The following is a 17,731-nucleotide window of genomic DNA, read 5'->3' as shown; positions in this document are numbered from 1 at the left end:
GCCGGCTGCTGTGGTTACCCCTGGAAGGTTGGTGGTGGCTGCCTTTCCCTGCACCTGTTGTGTATCTTTGGTCCCAATGCTTGGATAGGTGTTGGAGGAGCCCCTTTTGCCCGCAGGCTCTGGCCGCGGGCGGGGAGGACGCTGCGCTCACCACGCTCGGGTCTGGCGCTGCTGCTGCTCGGTGGCTCGAGCGGTGGGCCCGCAGCCGGCTGCTGTGGTTACCCCTGGAAGGTTGGTGGTGGCTGCCTTTCCCTGCACCTGTTGTGTATCTTTGGTCCCGATAGCTTCCCACCGGTAACCCGCTCCCCAGCTTGGATAGGTGTCGGAGGAGCCCCTTTTGCCCGCAGGCTCTGGCCGTGGGCGGGGAGGACGCTGCGCTCACCACGCTCGGGTCCGGCGCTGCTGCTGCTCGGTGGCTCGAGTGGTGGGCCGGATCCGGGGACTCGAGCGGCGCTCCTCGCCCGTGAATGAAAGGGGGGTAGTTTGGGTTTGGGGAGTTGGTCCGTGACGCCACCCACGGTTTGTGGTGAGGTTGGGACATCACCGCTGCTCTGGACGGGGATCCCGGGAGCAATGACAGGGAGCAGCCGAGATGGTTCTCTCCCCTCCGTGGGTAGGGGGTTTGGTGGTCCCGGGGCCCGGTGAGGTGACGGGGAGGCAGGGTTGGCGAGGTGCAGGGTCGCAGGGGCAGCATGGTGCCAGACAGCACGGTGGTACTCACTCAGCCAAGAATGGATACAGAGTCTCCGGTAAAACAAATGGCTGGATGGACGGGTCCCGCAGCCGGCTGCTGTGGTTACCCCTGGAAGGTTGGTGGTGGCTGCCTTTCCCTGCACCTGTTGTGTATCTTTGGTCCCGATGGCTTCCCACCGGTAACCCGCTCCCCAGCTTGGATAGGTGCCGGAGGAGCCCCTTTTGCCCACAGGCTCTGGCCCTGGGAATTCTAGCTGTGGCGGTAGCTGTATTTCCCTTTCTCAGTTTGGACGGTTGACTTCAGTTGGGTCTTTGCTGCTAGGAAACGCCGGAGGTTCCGGTCGCTAACGGATTTGACCGGTTTAACGGCGACTCCAAGCCTGGTCGGGGTCCGTAGGCTCTGCCGGTTTGTGCTGGCTTCTCTTCGCTCCCCGGTTCGGTACCGGCAGGCCACCGCCCATCCCCGGTCCTACGGTTCCGCGTCAATCAGCCTCTCCTGCAGACGGCCACCACTGTCTGCCAACCTTGGTCTTGGTGCCCGGACCACGTACCCGGACACGGTCAGTCTGCTCCTCTACTGCTACTTTCCTCCTTCTCCTTCACTCTCCCTCACTTCACTGACTTCCTTTTCCGCCTCCAGGACTGTGAACTCCTCAGTGGGTGGGGCCAACCGCCTTGCTCCACCCCACCTGGTGTGGACATCAGCCCCTGGAGGGAGGCAACAAGGATTTGTGTGTGACTGGTGTGCCTATCTGGGGGTGTGGGGTGTGTTGTTGCAGTACCTGTGACGACCTGGCTTGTCCAGGGCACCACAGATCCCATATTCCAGATGTGGCATTACAAGTGATTTATAGAGGGGTAACAATACGTTGGGATCACGGGATCTAATCTCTCTTTTTACACACCCTAAATCTTGTTTGTTTTAGCAGCTGCTGCTTGACATTGAGTGCTGCTGCCCAGCTTATTTGTAATGAGAATACACAAGTCCTTCTCCTGTTCTGCAGTCCCGAGTTTACTTCCATTTAATGTATACGCAGTTATAGGATTACTGCGTCCAAGGTGCATTACTTTACATTTATCAACATTAAATCTCATTTGCCAAGTATCTGCCCATTCTGACATCTTATCCAGATCTTTTTATAATATTGTACTATCAAGGTCAGTTTTAAATATCTTACATAGTTTGGTGTCATCAGCAAAGACTGACACTTTAGTATCAATCCCATCCACAAGGTCATTAATAAAGTCATTTTATCAAAACTACACAAAGCAGCCCAGTAGGTGACACAATGCTGGAATCCTGGTCTCTGTCTCTACATGATGCTGCTCTCAGATCAGGTGGCAAAAACCCGGTGACAGATTCCTTTAAGTAATAGAAGAAGTAGTAATGGTATAAACGCATACCAATAGGGCTAGATATTAGAAACAAAAAAATGAAAACAACAAATAAACATTGGAAAATTGATTTCCTTTAATAAAAAAGTTATAAACATTTTCCTGTCCTGTATTACAGGAGCTATTTTTACAACAGAGACAACAGAAAATATTGCCACTTTGATTGTCATCTGTCACCTTTGACTTAGTTTCTTGCCTGTTTACTTTATAATTAATAAAATATAATATCCAGGTTAAAAAAAATCTTGTCAGAGTCTATTACAGAAATCAGAGTTAACAGAAGGGGGGTTTCTGTTTGGGATCCTCATCTTCAGCTACAGAGAAGAGTTTATAGAGAGCATCTCTATATCTGCATCCCAGACATCAAATCCTTTACGGGTTTGGATTCTATTATAAAACAGACAAGATATACCATATTTTTCATTTTATAAGACGCAACCCAAATTTAGAGGAAAAAAAAGGTAAAAAAAATAAAATATGGGGTCTGTTTAATAATCTGGCGGTGTCTTACCTCTGTGCTGGGGCAGCAGGTGCTGCTCTGTCCGGGGCACTGCTCAGTGCGGCTCTGCTCTGTGCAACTCTGCTCTGTGCTGGCTCTGCTCTGTGCTGGCTCTGCTCTGTGCTGGCTCTGCTCTGTGCTGGCACTGCTCTGTGCGGTGGACTGTGAGGCACGGGCTATTCTGAAGATGTCAGCATTGAGGCCTTCAAAGAAATAGCACCTGGAGGTGGCACATGCGCAGGTGAGATCTTGAGCCAAGAGCTCCATCTGCGCATGCGCTGACTCTGGGCGCCATTATTTGAAGTCCTCACTGCCAACATCGTCAGAATGGCCCGTACTTCACTATCGGCCGTAAAGAGCAGTGCCGCCAGCCACCGTACAGAGCAGCCGCTAGCCGCCGTTGAAAGCAGCGGCCAGCCGCCATACAGAGCAGCCACCAGCCACCATCAGAGCTGCACAGAGCAGCTATTGGCCACCGTATAGAGCCGCACAGAGCAGCGCCATCCACCGTACAGAGCAGTGTCGCCCACCATACAGAGCCGCAAAGAGCAGCACAGCATTGCCCCTGCCTCCTGTGACCCCTCTCCACCACCCCCCTAAGGTAAGCTACATTCAGATTTTAAGACGCACCCCTCATTTTCCTCCCAAATATTTGGGAGGAAAAGTGCATCTTATAGTTTGAAAAATACAGTAAATACTGGCCAACAAAATAATTGTTTCCCTATTAAGACAATATTGCATTTTTTCGTGGTACAATATTCCATAGTTTACTTATCAATGGTAAAAATATTGAAAGATATCAACTAAGATAAACTAAAAATCTAAGTTTTCTAGACATTGATTTCTACTGTGATTAAGTGATTTTCATCTGTAGTGTTCTCACAATGTAATTGGAAATCCAAACAAATCTGACACTAAATCATTTGATAAGTAAAAGTCAATACAGAACATTATAGGAGTCAGTAACTGTTTAAATCCTTTTCTACATTGGGTCAGTGATTTTTTGTTAAATCAAAGAAGAATGAGAAATGTCAGTATATTTTTTATTGTGGCATTAATGCATGTCCATATTCTTCAATATTAGTAAACCAAAATTGAAAGGAACAGTCAAACATTAATATGGTTTTCTTTCATCAAAAAGATGTGAGTCTTTTTATATGAACCTATCACAGCAGCCTTTATATGGAACAAATAACGGACGTTCTGCCACTTTGATTGTCACCTGTCACCTTTGACTTAACTTCTCGCCTGCTTATGTTAACCTGTCACTTTATAATTAATGATGAGTGAGCATGCTCAACACTCAATCAAGCATCAGGGTTCTCGGGTACTCGCGGTGCTCGGCGGAGTATCATGGGTGCTCTGATGCTTCATCTGTGAAGCAACAAACACAAAGCACAAGGTCGCTTTACTGCATGTGTACCGCCCTGTGGGCTCGGCTGCGACTGCCGAGCCGCTCGAATCTGTGCTCATACTGTGGGTGGTGGCTCGAGCCTCTCACGGACCCGGGGGTCACGTCGCTCTGCAAGAGAGTTGGCGCTACACGCAGGGACTTGACGGGGAAGTTCCACGGCCGGGGCCGTGGTGGTTTGCTTTGGGATGTAAGTTCGAGACGCCACCCACGGGTTGTGGTGAATAGATGGACACCACCGCTGCCGGTAACTAGGCCTCCCGGGGATAGTGTTGCGCAGCTTGGTGTTGACCCCTCCGTGGGTAGGGGAGCGATGGTCCCGGGGGCCTGAGGGAGGTGCTGAGGCGTGGGAGCGGGTGCAGGCGTATGCTGGTGCGGTGCGGTGCGGCGCGGTCCAAAGGCACTGGCGTACTCACTATGACACAATACACTGGAGTCTCTGGTAAACCAAACGGGGTGATGAACGGGACCCGCAGCCGGCTGCAGTTTCTCCCAGAATAGGTTGGTGGTTTCCGCCTTTCTCCTGCACCTCTTTGTAAGAATGTTTGACTTCTATGCCTAAGCAACGGTAGTTGCTGGTATATGCCGTAGGAGCCCGTTTGCCTACAGACGCTGGCCCTTTGGGTCTCTAAGCCTTGGCGGTGGCTTTACCCTGTATGGTTGGGCTGTTGTCTTCTAACAGGTCTTGTGTGGGATAGGTCCTTAAGTCCAGTCCTCAATCAGTTGATTTGACTCGGCCCTGTCGGTTCAGGGCTTTGTACTGGGTCTGAGTACAGCTCCTGGTTCTCCGGTTTCCAATCGGTTGCCCGGTTCGGTACCGGCGGGCCATCGCCTGATCCCATTCCCTACGGTTCCACCGGCTGTAATCCCAGCTTCAGCAGGCGGCCACCACCGTCTGCCTCCTTGCCAAAGGTGACTGGGCTCCGACCCAGCCACTGGAGTAGTCTGTTGGCAGGCCTGGTCACAGGTCTACCCTTGAACTCAACCTCCCTCCTTCACTGTCAAGGCTACTCCTCACACTCCCCTAAAACTTGTGTCTGAATTTGTGTCTTTCCCGCCTCCAGGCCTGTAAACTCCTTGGTGGGCGGAGCCAACCACCTGGCTCTGCCCCCCTGGTGTGGCCATCAAACCTGGAGGGTGGTGACAAGGGTTTCTTGGTTGGCTGCTGTCACCTACTCGGGGAGGGGGTGTATGTGTGTGTGTGACTACCTGGGACGACCTGACTAGTCCAGGGCGTCACACATGATGTGAGCAGGAACTTCAGAGAGAGCCATTTGCAGTCTCTGAATGGCTCTTAGGCTACTTCCACACTTCAGTCGTTTCAAATCCGTCAGGTCAGTCGATGCGATGGAACGACAGATCCGTCATTTTTTAGCTGTCAACCGACGCAATGGATGTGTTATTTCACAGCATTCTGTTCACAGGAATCCTATGAAATAACTGATCCGTCATGTCCGTTACATCTGTTGTGCATCCGTTTTACGATGGATCCGTCATGATCCGTTTTTTTTTGGGACAGCCCAATCGGAGTGCCAGACACTTTGGTGACCTATTACTGTGTTTTCATAGGCCAGCTGTGACAGTTTGTAGAGAAAGGGGCAGAATAAATGTTATTATAGCTAAAATTGTGTGTGGATTTTTCCTATCTGAAGCCTTGCAATGTGATCATGTACATACTGGGCATGCTTAGTAGCAAAATACGGGATACAGCACTGGATTCTGTCGTGCAATGGATTACGGCAGAATCCAGCACCATAGACAACTATTATACCTCTTGACAGATTGTGACGGAATCCTGCACAGTGTCAGTTCCTTCCGCCCGACAGTGAGTCTGATCCATCGTGCGGTGGATGCAACGCAGGGCCATTAGTCGCAATCCGATGTTAATACAAGTCTATGGGGAAAAAACTGAATCCTGCTAAATATTTTGCAGGATACTGTATTTTCTCAACGCAATGGATTAAGACTGATGCAAAAAGACGGAAGTGTGAAAGTAGCCTAACTGTGGGCTAAAATAATGTTTTCGATGTACTGTGTCCCAAAAAAACAAAACACGTCCTCCCTCCCCTTTTCTCATAAATCCTCTGCATATGGCTCGCTGTATGTGGGCATAGAGCCGAACTGCCCAATCATTGATTCCATTTTACACATTACTTGAGATAAGCCCTTTTAGAGCATCTGACCTGGTCAGCTCGAGTAACGAACACCACAGCATTTTAGTGTTCGCCCTTCAGTATTTATCATTACTAAAAGATGTTGTCCAAGTGAAAAAATAAATATTGATTTATAGGATATTACAGAATTATGAGTTAACAATGTGGGATTTTCTGTTTTTCTCATCTAAAACTACAGACAAGAGTGGATTATAAAAAGTGTCTCTATACCCTGAGAACACACAACATTTTTAATCTCAAAAGTAAACCCTTTGCTTTTTTGTGCATGGCGTACTGCACTATTTCTCTGTGTTGGCTCTGTAAAGATATTGAAAACCTTTAATGTGGTTTCCCCACTGCCACAAGTCAGAACTAGGGTTTGTGGTTGGGGCAGTGGAAAAACAAACAACAGGATACTTTTAACAAATAGATTGGATCAAAACTAAAATCCCTGAAATGTACAATTTCAGTTAATGATGAGCTTTCGAGAAGCTATTTATGATGTGCCAAATAATATGACTTTGCATTCCTCTGTAACTTTGGCAAAAATGTCTGCTGCTACAATGAAAACATAGATAAAGGGTATATCAAAGACTTAATAAGTGTCCCAAGCCCTAACAGGAAGGTAGTTGTGATCTACCTGCCTGTTGTGCTCGACATCCATTCTTTGCTGGCACAGAGTGGTCACAGACAGCTCCTGATACCGATTCAGCTGCTTCCACTGACGTTGCATCAACAAAGTGGAGGTTTCTCATATGCCCTGCTGTGAAGACGGGGCAGGACAGCCGACATCATGCTGATTGACAGCCAACTCCCCCAATTAGGCAGTTACCTGTTAATCAGAATAACGTCGGCAATCCCACCCTGTATACAGAACAAAATGGAAAAAAAGCCTCTGATCTGTTGATGAAACCCCTGTATTGCCATCAGGATCGGTCTGTAACTCCTCTGTGCCAACAAAGAACAATGCCAGGCACATCAGGCAGATGCCCATTAGTGCTTTGACATATGTTTTGGCTTTTTTTTAAAGTCCCAGATACACCCTTTAAAGTTTAAACATTTCCTTAATTTTACTTACAAAGACCTTAAACTTTTGATTTATGGAACTCGATACTAATATAAAATATATACCCAGTACATAATTCATAATAAATACATATTGGACCAGGGACGGACATATCATTGATGCAGCCTGTGCAATCACACAGGGGCTGAAGAGGTTTGGGGGTCCATTTCTACCTTCAAAGTAGGTGGAAATGTGCTTTTTGATGAGCTTTTAGACTGCAAAGGGCCCCAAATATTGTTCTTGCACAGGAGCCCATTTCTGCCTGTGTACTCCAGTTTATTCAGCCTGATATATTTTAGGTAAAAATTATTTAATGTTTTGAAAATATATATAGACTTTAAAATTCTGTATGTAAGGAATACTTACTTGTATACACAGATATAACCACACTGTTTCCTGACACATTATTCTCTCCAACAACAGCAGTGACGAGCAATGTGTAATAGTTCCCCGGTGTCAGGCCTTCAATTGTATCAGAAGTAGAAGTCACAGTTTTATTAAAAGATGGATCTCCGAGAATCTGAATTTTATAAGAGCTTGCATTTCCATCTGGTTTCTCCCAGCTTAGAGATATAGAAGTGGTGGTGATGATCCCCGTCATTAAATTCTTTACTATATTGGGTTCTATTATAAAACAGAAAATATATAAATATTGTTCAACAAAAGCTTTTACATAGTTCTTTGTCTCATAAGACAATACTGCATTTTTCTTGGTACAGAAGTTTGTAGTTTACTCAGCTAAGCTAAAAGTAGAAAAACATTTTGACTAAGAGATAAGAAATGTCTAAATATTTAACTTATAGCTTTCTACTAGGATTATATTTTCTATAGGTAAAAATTCCTAAATTATTCGAAAAATATACAATTTAAAAATATCTAAATGAAAGGAATACTCACTTGTATACACATATATTATTGAACTGTCTCCTGTGTTATTTGCCCCAACAACTCCGGATACCAAGAATATATAATAATTCCCCGGTGTCAGGCCTTCACTTGTAATATTAGTTGAAGTCACAGTTTTATTGAAAGTTGGATCTCCCAAAATCTGGATATAATAAGCGCTTGTATTTCCATCTGGCTTCCCCCAGGTCAGAGATACAGAAGTGGTGGTGATGATTCCAGACATAAGGTTTTTTACACGTTCAGGTTCTATTATAATACAGAAAAGATATTAATGTTATCCAACAAAAGCTTTTACATAGTTTTCTCCCTGATAAGACAATATTGCATATTCTTGATACAATATTCCATAATTTACTTACCAAAGATAGAAATGTCAAAAAATATAAACTAAGATAAATGTAATTTTTAAATTTTCTAGTTGAGAATTTTTATTATGCTTAGGTGATATTTATCTCTACTTTCACATTTAGGTGGGGGAAATCCAAACAAATCTGACACTAAATAACATGACAAATTATAGTCAATACAGAACATTAGAGGAGTCAATAACTTTTTGATCTCCTTCTCTACATTAGATCACTGTTTTATCATTAAATGGGAGATCTGCCAGTATATATATATATATATATTATATATATATATATATATATACATATATATATACATATATATATATATATATATATATATATATATATATATATATATACAGTCATATGAAAAAGTTTGGGCACCCCTATTAACGTTAACCTTTTTTATTAATAACAATTTGGGTTTTTGCAACAGCTATTTCAGTTTCATATATCTAATAACTGATGGACTGAGTAATATTTCTGGATTGAAATGAGGTTTATTGTACTAACAGAAAATGTGCAATCTGTATTTAAACTAAATTTGACCGGTGCATGAGTATGGGCACCTCAACATAAAAGTGACATTAATATTTTGTAGATCCTCCTTTTGCAAAAATAACAGCCTCTAGTCGCTTCCTGTAGCTTTTAATGAGTTCCTGGATCCTGGATGAAGATATTTTTGACCATTCCTGTTTACAAAACAATTCCTCTTCAGTTAAGTTTGATGGTCGACGAGCATGGACAGCACGCTTCAAATCATCCCACAGATGTTGAATGATATTCAGGTCTGGGGACTGGGATGGCCATTCCATAACATTGTAATTGTTCCTCTGCATGAATGCCTGAGTAGATTTGGAGCGGTGTTTTGGATCATTGTCTTGCTGAAATATCGATCCCCTGCGTAACTTCAACTTCGTCACTGATTCTTGCACATTATTGTCAAGAATCTGCTGATACTGAGTTGAATCCATGCGACCCTCAACTTTAACAAGATTCCTGCGGTGCCGGCATTAGCCACACAGCCCCAAAGCATGATGGAACCTCCACTAAATTTTACTGTGGGTAGCAAGTGCTTTTCTTGCAATGCTGTGTTTTTTGCCTCCATGCATAATGCCTTTTTGTATGACCAAACAACTCAATCTTTGTTTCATCAGTCCACAGGACCTTCGTCCAAAATGTAACTGGCTTGTCCAAATGTGCTGTACTTGTGTTCTTCCATTTCCTTACTATGTTCCTCACAGTGGAAACTGACAGTTTAAATCTCTGAGACAACTTTTTGTATCCTTCCCCTGAACAATTATGTTGAATAATCTTTGTTTTCAGATCATTTGACAGTTGTTTTGTGGAGCCCATGATGCCACTCTTCATAGGAGATTCAAATCGGAGAACTACTTGCAAGTGGCCACCTTAAATACCTTTTCTCATGATTGGATACACCTGCCTATGAAGTGCAAAGCTCAATGAGTTTACAAAACCATTTTAGTGCTTCAGTAAGTCAGTAAAAAGTAGTTAGGAGTGTTCAAAACAAAAAATTGATAAGGGTGCCCATATTTATGCACCTGTCAAAATTAATTTAAATGCGGATTGCACATTTTCTGTTATTACAATAAACCTCATGTCAATTCAGAAATATTACTGAGTCCATCATTTATTAGATATATGAATCTGAAATAGCTGTTGCAAAAACCCAAATTGTTATAAAGAAAAAAGGTTAACATTAATAGGGGTGCCCAAACTTTTTCATATGACTGTATATATTTTTTTTTACTGTGGATGTACATATGGTTCAATATTAGTAAATTAAAATTACAGGGAACAGTCAAACATTGTTATTATGGTTTGCTTTAATCAAAATGTTATGAACCTTTTTATGTCCTATTAGGGCAGTCATGAATTAACAGGAAGTTCTGCCACTTTGATTGTTGCATGTCACTTTTGACTTATCTTCACGCCTGATTGTGATAAACCATCACTTTGTAATTAATAAAAGATGTTGTCCAAGAGAAAAAATAAATATTGACGTATAGCATAACACAGAAGTCTTAGTTAACAATGGGGGATTTCCTGTTTGGGATCCTCATCTCTAGCTACAGAGAAGAGCGGATTATAAAGAGTGTCTCTATGTCTGAGAACCTGAACCATCCTAAATCTCAAAGGTAACCCTTTGATTTTTTTTACGGCATAGAGTAATGCATTATTTCTCTGGGTTGATGCTGCAAATATATTGAACACCTTTAGCATTAGTGTTTCCCCACAGTGGACAAATCATATCTATTGTTTGTGGCAGTGGCAAAAACAAAGCAAGTTCCTTCTAAGGAATAGATTGGATCTAAACCAAAAACACTATAAATACAGTATACTATGTCAGTTAATAATCAGTTTTCGAAATGCAACAATAAGACAACGCATTCCTCTGTAACTTTGGCAAAAATGGCTGTTACGACAATGGGAACACTGTTAGGCCTGTGCCACACTCACGTGCCTCCGGTACGTGTTTGACAGTTTTTTCACGTACCGGAGACACGTACACACGTGGACCAATGTTTTCCTAATGTATTGGGCACACATAAGTATTTTTGAACGGAACGTGTATCAGTTCCGTGCTTACGTGTGTCCGTGAGTTTCTCACGCTGACATGTCCGTTTTTCTCCAACATCACGGGTGTCACACGGCCCGCACCCATACCACACGGACGTAGTGTGAATGCAGACCCATGTGACACGCGCCGGAGAAAAACGTGTCATTATTTTAAAATGCAAAAAAAAATACTCACCTCCTTATTACCTACAGAATCTTCTGCTGCAAACAGTTGCTGCCATCTGCTGCTCATTATGAGCGTGTTAAGGAGGTGGGCGTGATGTCACGGGCGCTGATCTCCGCCCCTCCGCTCGACTGGAAGCAGCATCAGCTGAGAGTGGGTGTGGCTGGAGCCGAAGATCAGTACCCTGGACAGCAGCAAGGACCCCGTTAGTATGTAAATTACCGGTTCTCCGTGTGTTATCGCGGATAGCACACGGAGAACACACGTAGCCCGTACTTACTGGAGACACGTACTTACCTCACGCAACACGCAAGGAAAATACGTGATCACATACCACTACTGCCAGAGATTTAGTTGCTTGAGCTGACATTGCGTCAACAGAGTGACGACTTCTCATTTGCTTTGCTCTGAAGGCTGGGAGAGACAGCTGATGCAATGGTAAATGAGTGGGAATCCTGCTGTTAATCAGCATGACATCAGATATTCCTCACTATCTACAGAGAAAAGTGGAAAGGAAGCCTCAACTCTGTTGATGAAGCCACTATCAACGGCAGCAGTTGTCTCTGACTGCTCTGTGTCAGTGAAAAATGGCACTGGGCACAACAGGCAGCTATGTAGAAACTACCTGCCTGACAGTGCTTTTTTAAGTCCTGGATACACCCTTTAAACTGTGGACATTTTCTTAATTTTACTTACAAAGACCTTATCACTCTTTTAATTTATGGGAACTAATACTAATAAATATATATATATATATATATATATATATATATATATATATATATCTATATATATATATATATATATATATATATATATCTATCTATATAATTGCCTTATTCTGTCTGTCTGTCTGTCTGTCTTGCTCCAAAATTGTGTCCTTACAGTGACAACCGTCGGATTGGCCGCTGGGCTCGGCCTGCCCCGCCCCCCCTCACGGATTGGCCACTGGGCTCGGCCTGGCTCTTTCCCCCGCATGGATTGGCCGTTTGGACAGGCCACGCCCCCGCACGCGGTGCCACTAGGCCACGCCCCCTCATGCAGTGTCGCTAGGCTACGCCCCTCACGCGGTACCGCTAGGCCACGCCCCTCACACTATGCCGCTAGGCCACGCCCTCACACTATACTGCTAGGCCAAGCCTCCGCACTATGTCGCTAGGCCACGCCCCTCACGCGGTGCCGCTAGGCCACACCCCTCACACTGTCGCTAGGCCACGCCCCCTCATACTATGCCGCTAGGCCATGCCCCCTGACACTATGGCGCTAGGCCACGCCCCATGACACTATGTCGCTAGGCCACGCCCCTTACACTATGCCGCTAGACCACGCCCCCACACTATGGTGCTAGGCCACGCCCCCTCACAATATGCCGCTAGGCCACGCCCCCTCACACTATGCCACTAGGCCACGCCCCCTCACACTATGCCGCTAGGCCACGCCCCCTCACACTATGCAGCTAGGCCATGCCCCATCACACTATGCAGCTAGGCCACACACCCTCACACTGCAACTAGGCTACGCCCCCTCACACTGTGCCACTAGGCCACACCCCCTCACACTATGGTGCTAGACCACGCCCCTCACACTATGGCGCTAGGTCACGCCCCTTACACTATGCCGCTAGACCACGCCCCCTCACTATGGTGCTAGGCCACGCCCCCTCACACTATGCCGCTAGGCCACGCCCCCTCACACTATGCCGCTAGACCATGCCCCCTCACACTATGCAGCTAGGCCACGCCCCCTCACACTATGCAACTAGGCCACGCCCCCTCACACTGTGCCACTAGGCCACACCCCTTGACACTATGTCGCTAGGCCACACCCCTCACATTATGGTGCTAGGCCACGCCCCCTCACACTATACCCCTAGGCCACGCCCCTCACACTATGCAGCTAGGCCACGCCCCCTCACGATCCCGCTAGGTTACGCCCCCTCACACTATGGCGCTAGACCACACCCCCTCAAACTATGGCACTAGGCCACGCCCCCTCACACTATGCCGCTAGGCCACGCCCCTTACACTATGGCGCTAGGCCACGCCCCTCACATTATGGCGCTAGGCCACGCCCCCTCACACTATGGCGCTAAGCCATGCCCCCTCACACTATGGCACTAGGCCATGCCCCCCACTATGCTGCTAGGCCACACCCCCTGCACACATTGGGCACCTGTACACCTCCCCCCAGGACAACTCCTCCCATTATACTCCTCCTATTATACTCTGAGGGGTTTGCAGCATGGGGGATGGAGCACGATGGGGGGTGAAGCATGGGGGATGCAGCACGATGGGGTGTGCAGCATGGGGGGTGGACCATGATGGGGGGTGCCCAGAATGGGGGGATGAAACACGATGGGGGGTTCGCAGCATGGGGGATGGAGCACGATGGGGGATGCAGCATGGGGGATGGAGCATGATGGGGGGTGCCCAGAATGGGAGGTTGGAACACGATGGGGGGTACGCAGCATGGGGGATGGAGCACGATGGGTGGTGCCCAGAATGGGAGGTTGAAACACGATGGGGGGTGCGCAGCATGGGGGATGGAGCACGATGGGGGGTTCCCAGAATGGGGGGATGAAACACGATGGGGGGTGCGCAGCATGGGGGATGGAGCACGATGGGGGTGTGCAGCATGGGGGATGGAGCACGATGGGGGGTGCACACCTCTCCTCAAAACACAGACACACCGCCACACACGCACCGCACCGCACAACACACCACACACACTGGGAACCACAAACACCCCCCTACACAGACACCCACACACACAGACAACGCCGAACACACACAACACAGAAACACCGCGGCACACACAAATATACGCACATACCGCGCAACACACACACATTGCACAAAACATACCTCCCCCAAAACACACACACGCACATAAACTGCGCAACACACACAGCACCACACACAGACAACACTGCAGACACACAGCGCTCCACAAACAACGCAACACACACAACGAAACACACAAACAACACCGCTCTCACCCCCCCCACACCCAGACAACACCCAGAACATTTACAGCACCCTACACAAACACTTGACAACTACACACAACAACATCGATATATATATAACAAAAATCATACATTAACTACACAATAAATTCTAGAATACCCGATGCGTTAGAATCGGGCCACCTTCTAGTATATATATAATTGCCTTATTCTGTCTGTCTGTCTTGCTCCAAAATTGTGTCCTTACAGTGACAACCATCGGATTGGCCGCTGGGCTTGGCCTGGCCCCGTCCCCCCCACGGATTGGCCGCTTGGCTCGGCCTAGCCCCGCCTGGCCCCGCCCCCCCACGGATTGGCCGCTGGGCTCGGCCTGGCCCCGCCCCCGTATGGATCGGCCGTTTAGCCAGGCCATGCCCCCTCACGCGGTGCCGCTAGGCCACGCCCCCTCACGCAGTGTTGCTAGGCTATGCCCCTCACGCGGTACCGCTAGGCCACGCCCCTCTCACTATGCCGCTAGGCCACGCCTCCGCACTATGCCGCTAGGCCACGCCCCTCACGTGGTGCCGCTAGGCCACAACCCCTCACGTGGTGCCGCTAGGCCACACCCCTCACGCGGTGCCACTAGGCCACGCCCCCTGACACTATGCTGCTAGGCCACGCTCCTCACACAATGCCGCTAGGCCATGCCCCCTCACACTATACCGCTAGGCCACGCCCCCTCACGCAGTGTTGCTAGGCTATGCCCCTCACGCGGTACCGCTAGGCCACGCCCCTCTCACTATGCCGCTAGGCCACGCCTCCGCACTATGCCGCTAGGCCACGCCCCTCACGTGGTGCCGCTAGGCCACAACCCCTCACGTGGTGCCGCTAGGCCACACCCCTCACGCGGTGCCACTAGGCCACGCCCCCTGACACTATGCTGCTAGGCCACGCTCCTCACACAATGCCGCTAGGCCATGCCCCCTCACACTATACCGCTAGGCCACGTCCCATCACACTATGCCGCTAGGCCCCGCCCCCTCACACTATGCCGCTAGGCCACGCCCCCTCACACTATGTCGCTAGGCCACGATCCTCACACTATGCAGCTAGGCCACACGCCCTCACACTGCCGCTAGGCCACGCCCCTCACACTATGCCACTAGGCCACGTCCCCTCATACTTTGCCACTAGGCCACGCCCCTCACACTGTACCGCTAGGCCTAGGCCACACCCCCTCACACTATGGCTCTAGGCCATGCCCTTTACACTATGCCGCTAGGCCACGCCCCTCACACTATGTCGCTAGGCCACGTCACTCAAACTGGCGCAAGGCCACGCCCCCTCACACTATAGCACTATGCCATGCCCCCTCACACTATGGCGCTAGGCCACGCCCCCTCACACTATGACACTAGGCCACGCCCCCACACTATGCTGCTAGGCCACACCCCCACTATGCTGCTAGGCCACACACCCCCACTATGCCGCTAGGCCACGCTCCCCGCACACGTTGGGCACCTGTACACCTCCCCCCAGGACAACTCCTCCCATTATACTCCTCCTATTATACTCCTCTCTGAGGGATTTGCAGCATGGGGGATGGAGCACGATGGGGTGTGATGCATGGGGGATGCAGCACGATGGGGGGTGAACCATGATGGCGGGTGCCCAGAATGGGGGGATGAAACACCATGGGGGGTTCGCAGCATGGGGAATGGAGCACGATGGGGGGTGCAGCATGAGGGATGGAGCACGATGGGGGGTGCCCAGAATGGGAGGTTGAAACACGATGGGGGGTGCGCAGCATGAGGGATGGAGCACGATGGGGGGTGCAGCAGGGGGGGATGGAGCACGATGGGGGGTGCCCAGAATGGGGGGATGAAACACGATGGGGGGTGCGCAGCATGGGGGATGGAGCACAATGGGGGGTGCAGCAGGGGGGGATGGAGCACGATGGGGGGTGCCCAGAATGGGGGGATGAAACACGATGGGGGGTGCACAGCATGGGGGATGGAGCATGATGGGGATGTGCAGCATGGGGGATGGAGCACTATGGGGGGTGCACACCTCCCCCCAAAACACACACACCGCCACACACGCACCGCACAACACACCACACACACTGGAAACCACAAACACCCCCTACACAGACACCCACACACACAGTCAACGCCGCACACACACAACACACAAACACCGTGGCACACACAAATATACGCACATACCGCGCAACACACACACATTGCACAAAACATACCTTCCCCAAAACACACACACACCCCACAGCCACATGCACATAAACTGCGCAACACACACAGCACCACACACACACAACACTGCAGACACACAGCGCTCCACAAACAACGCAACACACACAACGCAACACACAAACAACACCGCTCTCACCCCCCACACCCAGACAACACCCAGAACATTTACAGCGCCCTACACAAACACATGACAACTACACACAACAACATATATATATATATATATATATATATATATATATACAACCTGATATATCTTAGGTAAAAATTATTTAATTTTTTGAAAATAGATATAGAATTTTAAATTCTTTATGTAAGAAATACTCACTTGTATACACAGATATTTCTGCACTGTTTCCGGTCACATTATTCTCCCCAACAACAGCAGTGACCAGCAATGTGTAATAATTCCCCGGTGTCAGGCCTTCAATTGTGTCAGAACTGGAAGTAACAGTTTTATTGAAAGTTGGGTCTCCCAGAATCTGGATTACATAAGAACTTGCATTTCCATCTGGTTTCTCCCAGCTTAGAGATATAGAAGTGGTGGTGATGATCCCAGTCATCGGGTTCTTCACCACATCGGGTTCTATTATAAAATAGAAAATATATAAATACAGTTTAATAACAGCTTTTAGACTATGAGCACACTAGAAAATTGACTTGCTTTTAGACTATGAGCACACTAGAAAATTGACTTTTTTTTAAGAAAAATCCGCACCCTCTGGCAGAATACCGCACCCGTGGCAAAAACTGCAGTAAAACTGCACCCGCGTGTTTGCCGCGGTTTTTCCAAGGGTTGGTCTCTGCGTTTTTTTACCATTATCTATGGCAGAAACCATAGGCACCTGCAGAAAAGAAGTGACATGCTCATTCTTTTTGCTGCAGAAATTCTGCAGCAAAACCTGTAGGGGAAAAAAACGCAGTGTGCGCACAGCATTTTTTTTTCCCATAGGTTTTGCTGGGGAATGAGTGCAGAAAGGTTATGAACATTTTCATGCAGCAAAACCGAGGCAAAACCACGGCAAGATTGCAGCGTGCGCACAGGGCCTTACATAGTTCTTTGTTTCATAAGACAATATTACATTTTTCTTGGTACAAAATTTAGTAGTTTACTCATCTAAGCTAAAAATACCATAACATATCGACTAAGATATAGGTAATTTCTAAATATTTTAGTTCTTGCTTTCTATTTTGGGTTCTATTATAAAATATAAAATATATAAATACAGTTTAAAAAGAGCTTTTATGTAGTTCTTTGTTTCATAAAACAATAT

At 47.6% G+C, this 17,731-nt stretch overlaps 1 protein-coding gene across 2 annotated transcripts in view; it reads right to left on the bottom strand.

The window, feature by feature from the left end:
* The window catches only part of LOC142295398 (receptor-type tyrosine-protein phosphatase beta-like), a 142,215-nt gene that overhangs the window by 84,091 nt on the left and 40,393 nt on the right, over nt 1–17,731 (bottom strand). For both annotated transcript variants that reach the window (XM_075338498.1, XM_075338499.1), the window contains exons 10-12: nt 16,786–17,043; nt 8,115–8,369; nt 7,584–7,841 (exon numbers count right to left, since the gene is read on the bottom strand). In XM_075338498.1, coding sequence (XP_075194613.1) covers nt 7,584–7,841; nt 8,115–8,369; nt 16,786–17,043 — 771 coding nt within the window. The remainder of the gene's footprint in view (nt 1–7,583; nt 7,842–8,114; nt 8,370–16,785; nt 17,044–17,731) is intronic.

This window comes from Anomaloglossus baeobatrachus, chromosome 3 (assembly GCF_048569485.1).
Source record: "Anomaloglossus baeobatrachus isolate aAnoBae1 chromosome 3, aAnoBae1.hap1, whole genome shotgun sequence".
NCBI lineage: Eukaryota > Metazoa > Chordata > Amphibia > Anura > Aromobatidae > Anomaloglossus > Anomaloglossus baeobatrachus.
This window is presented reverse-complemented; position numbering and strand designations above follow the sequence as displayed.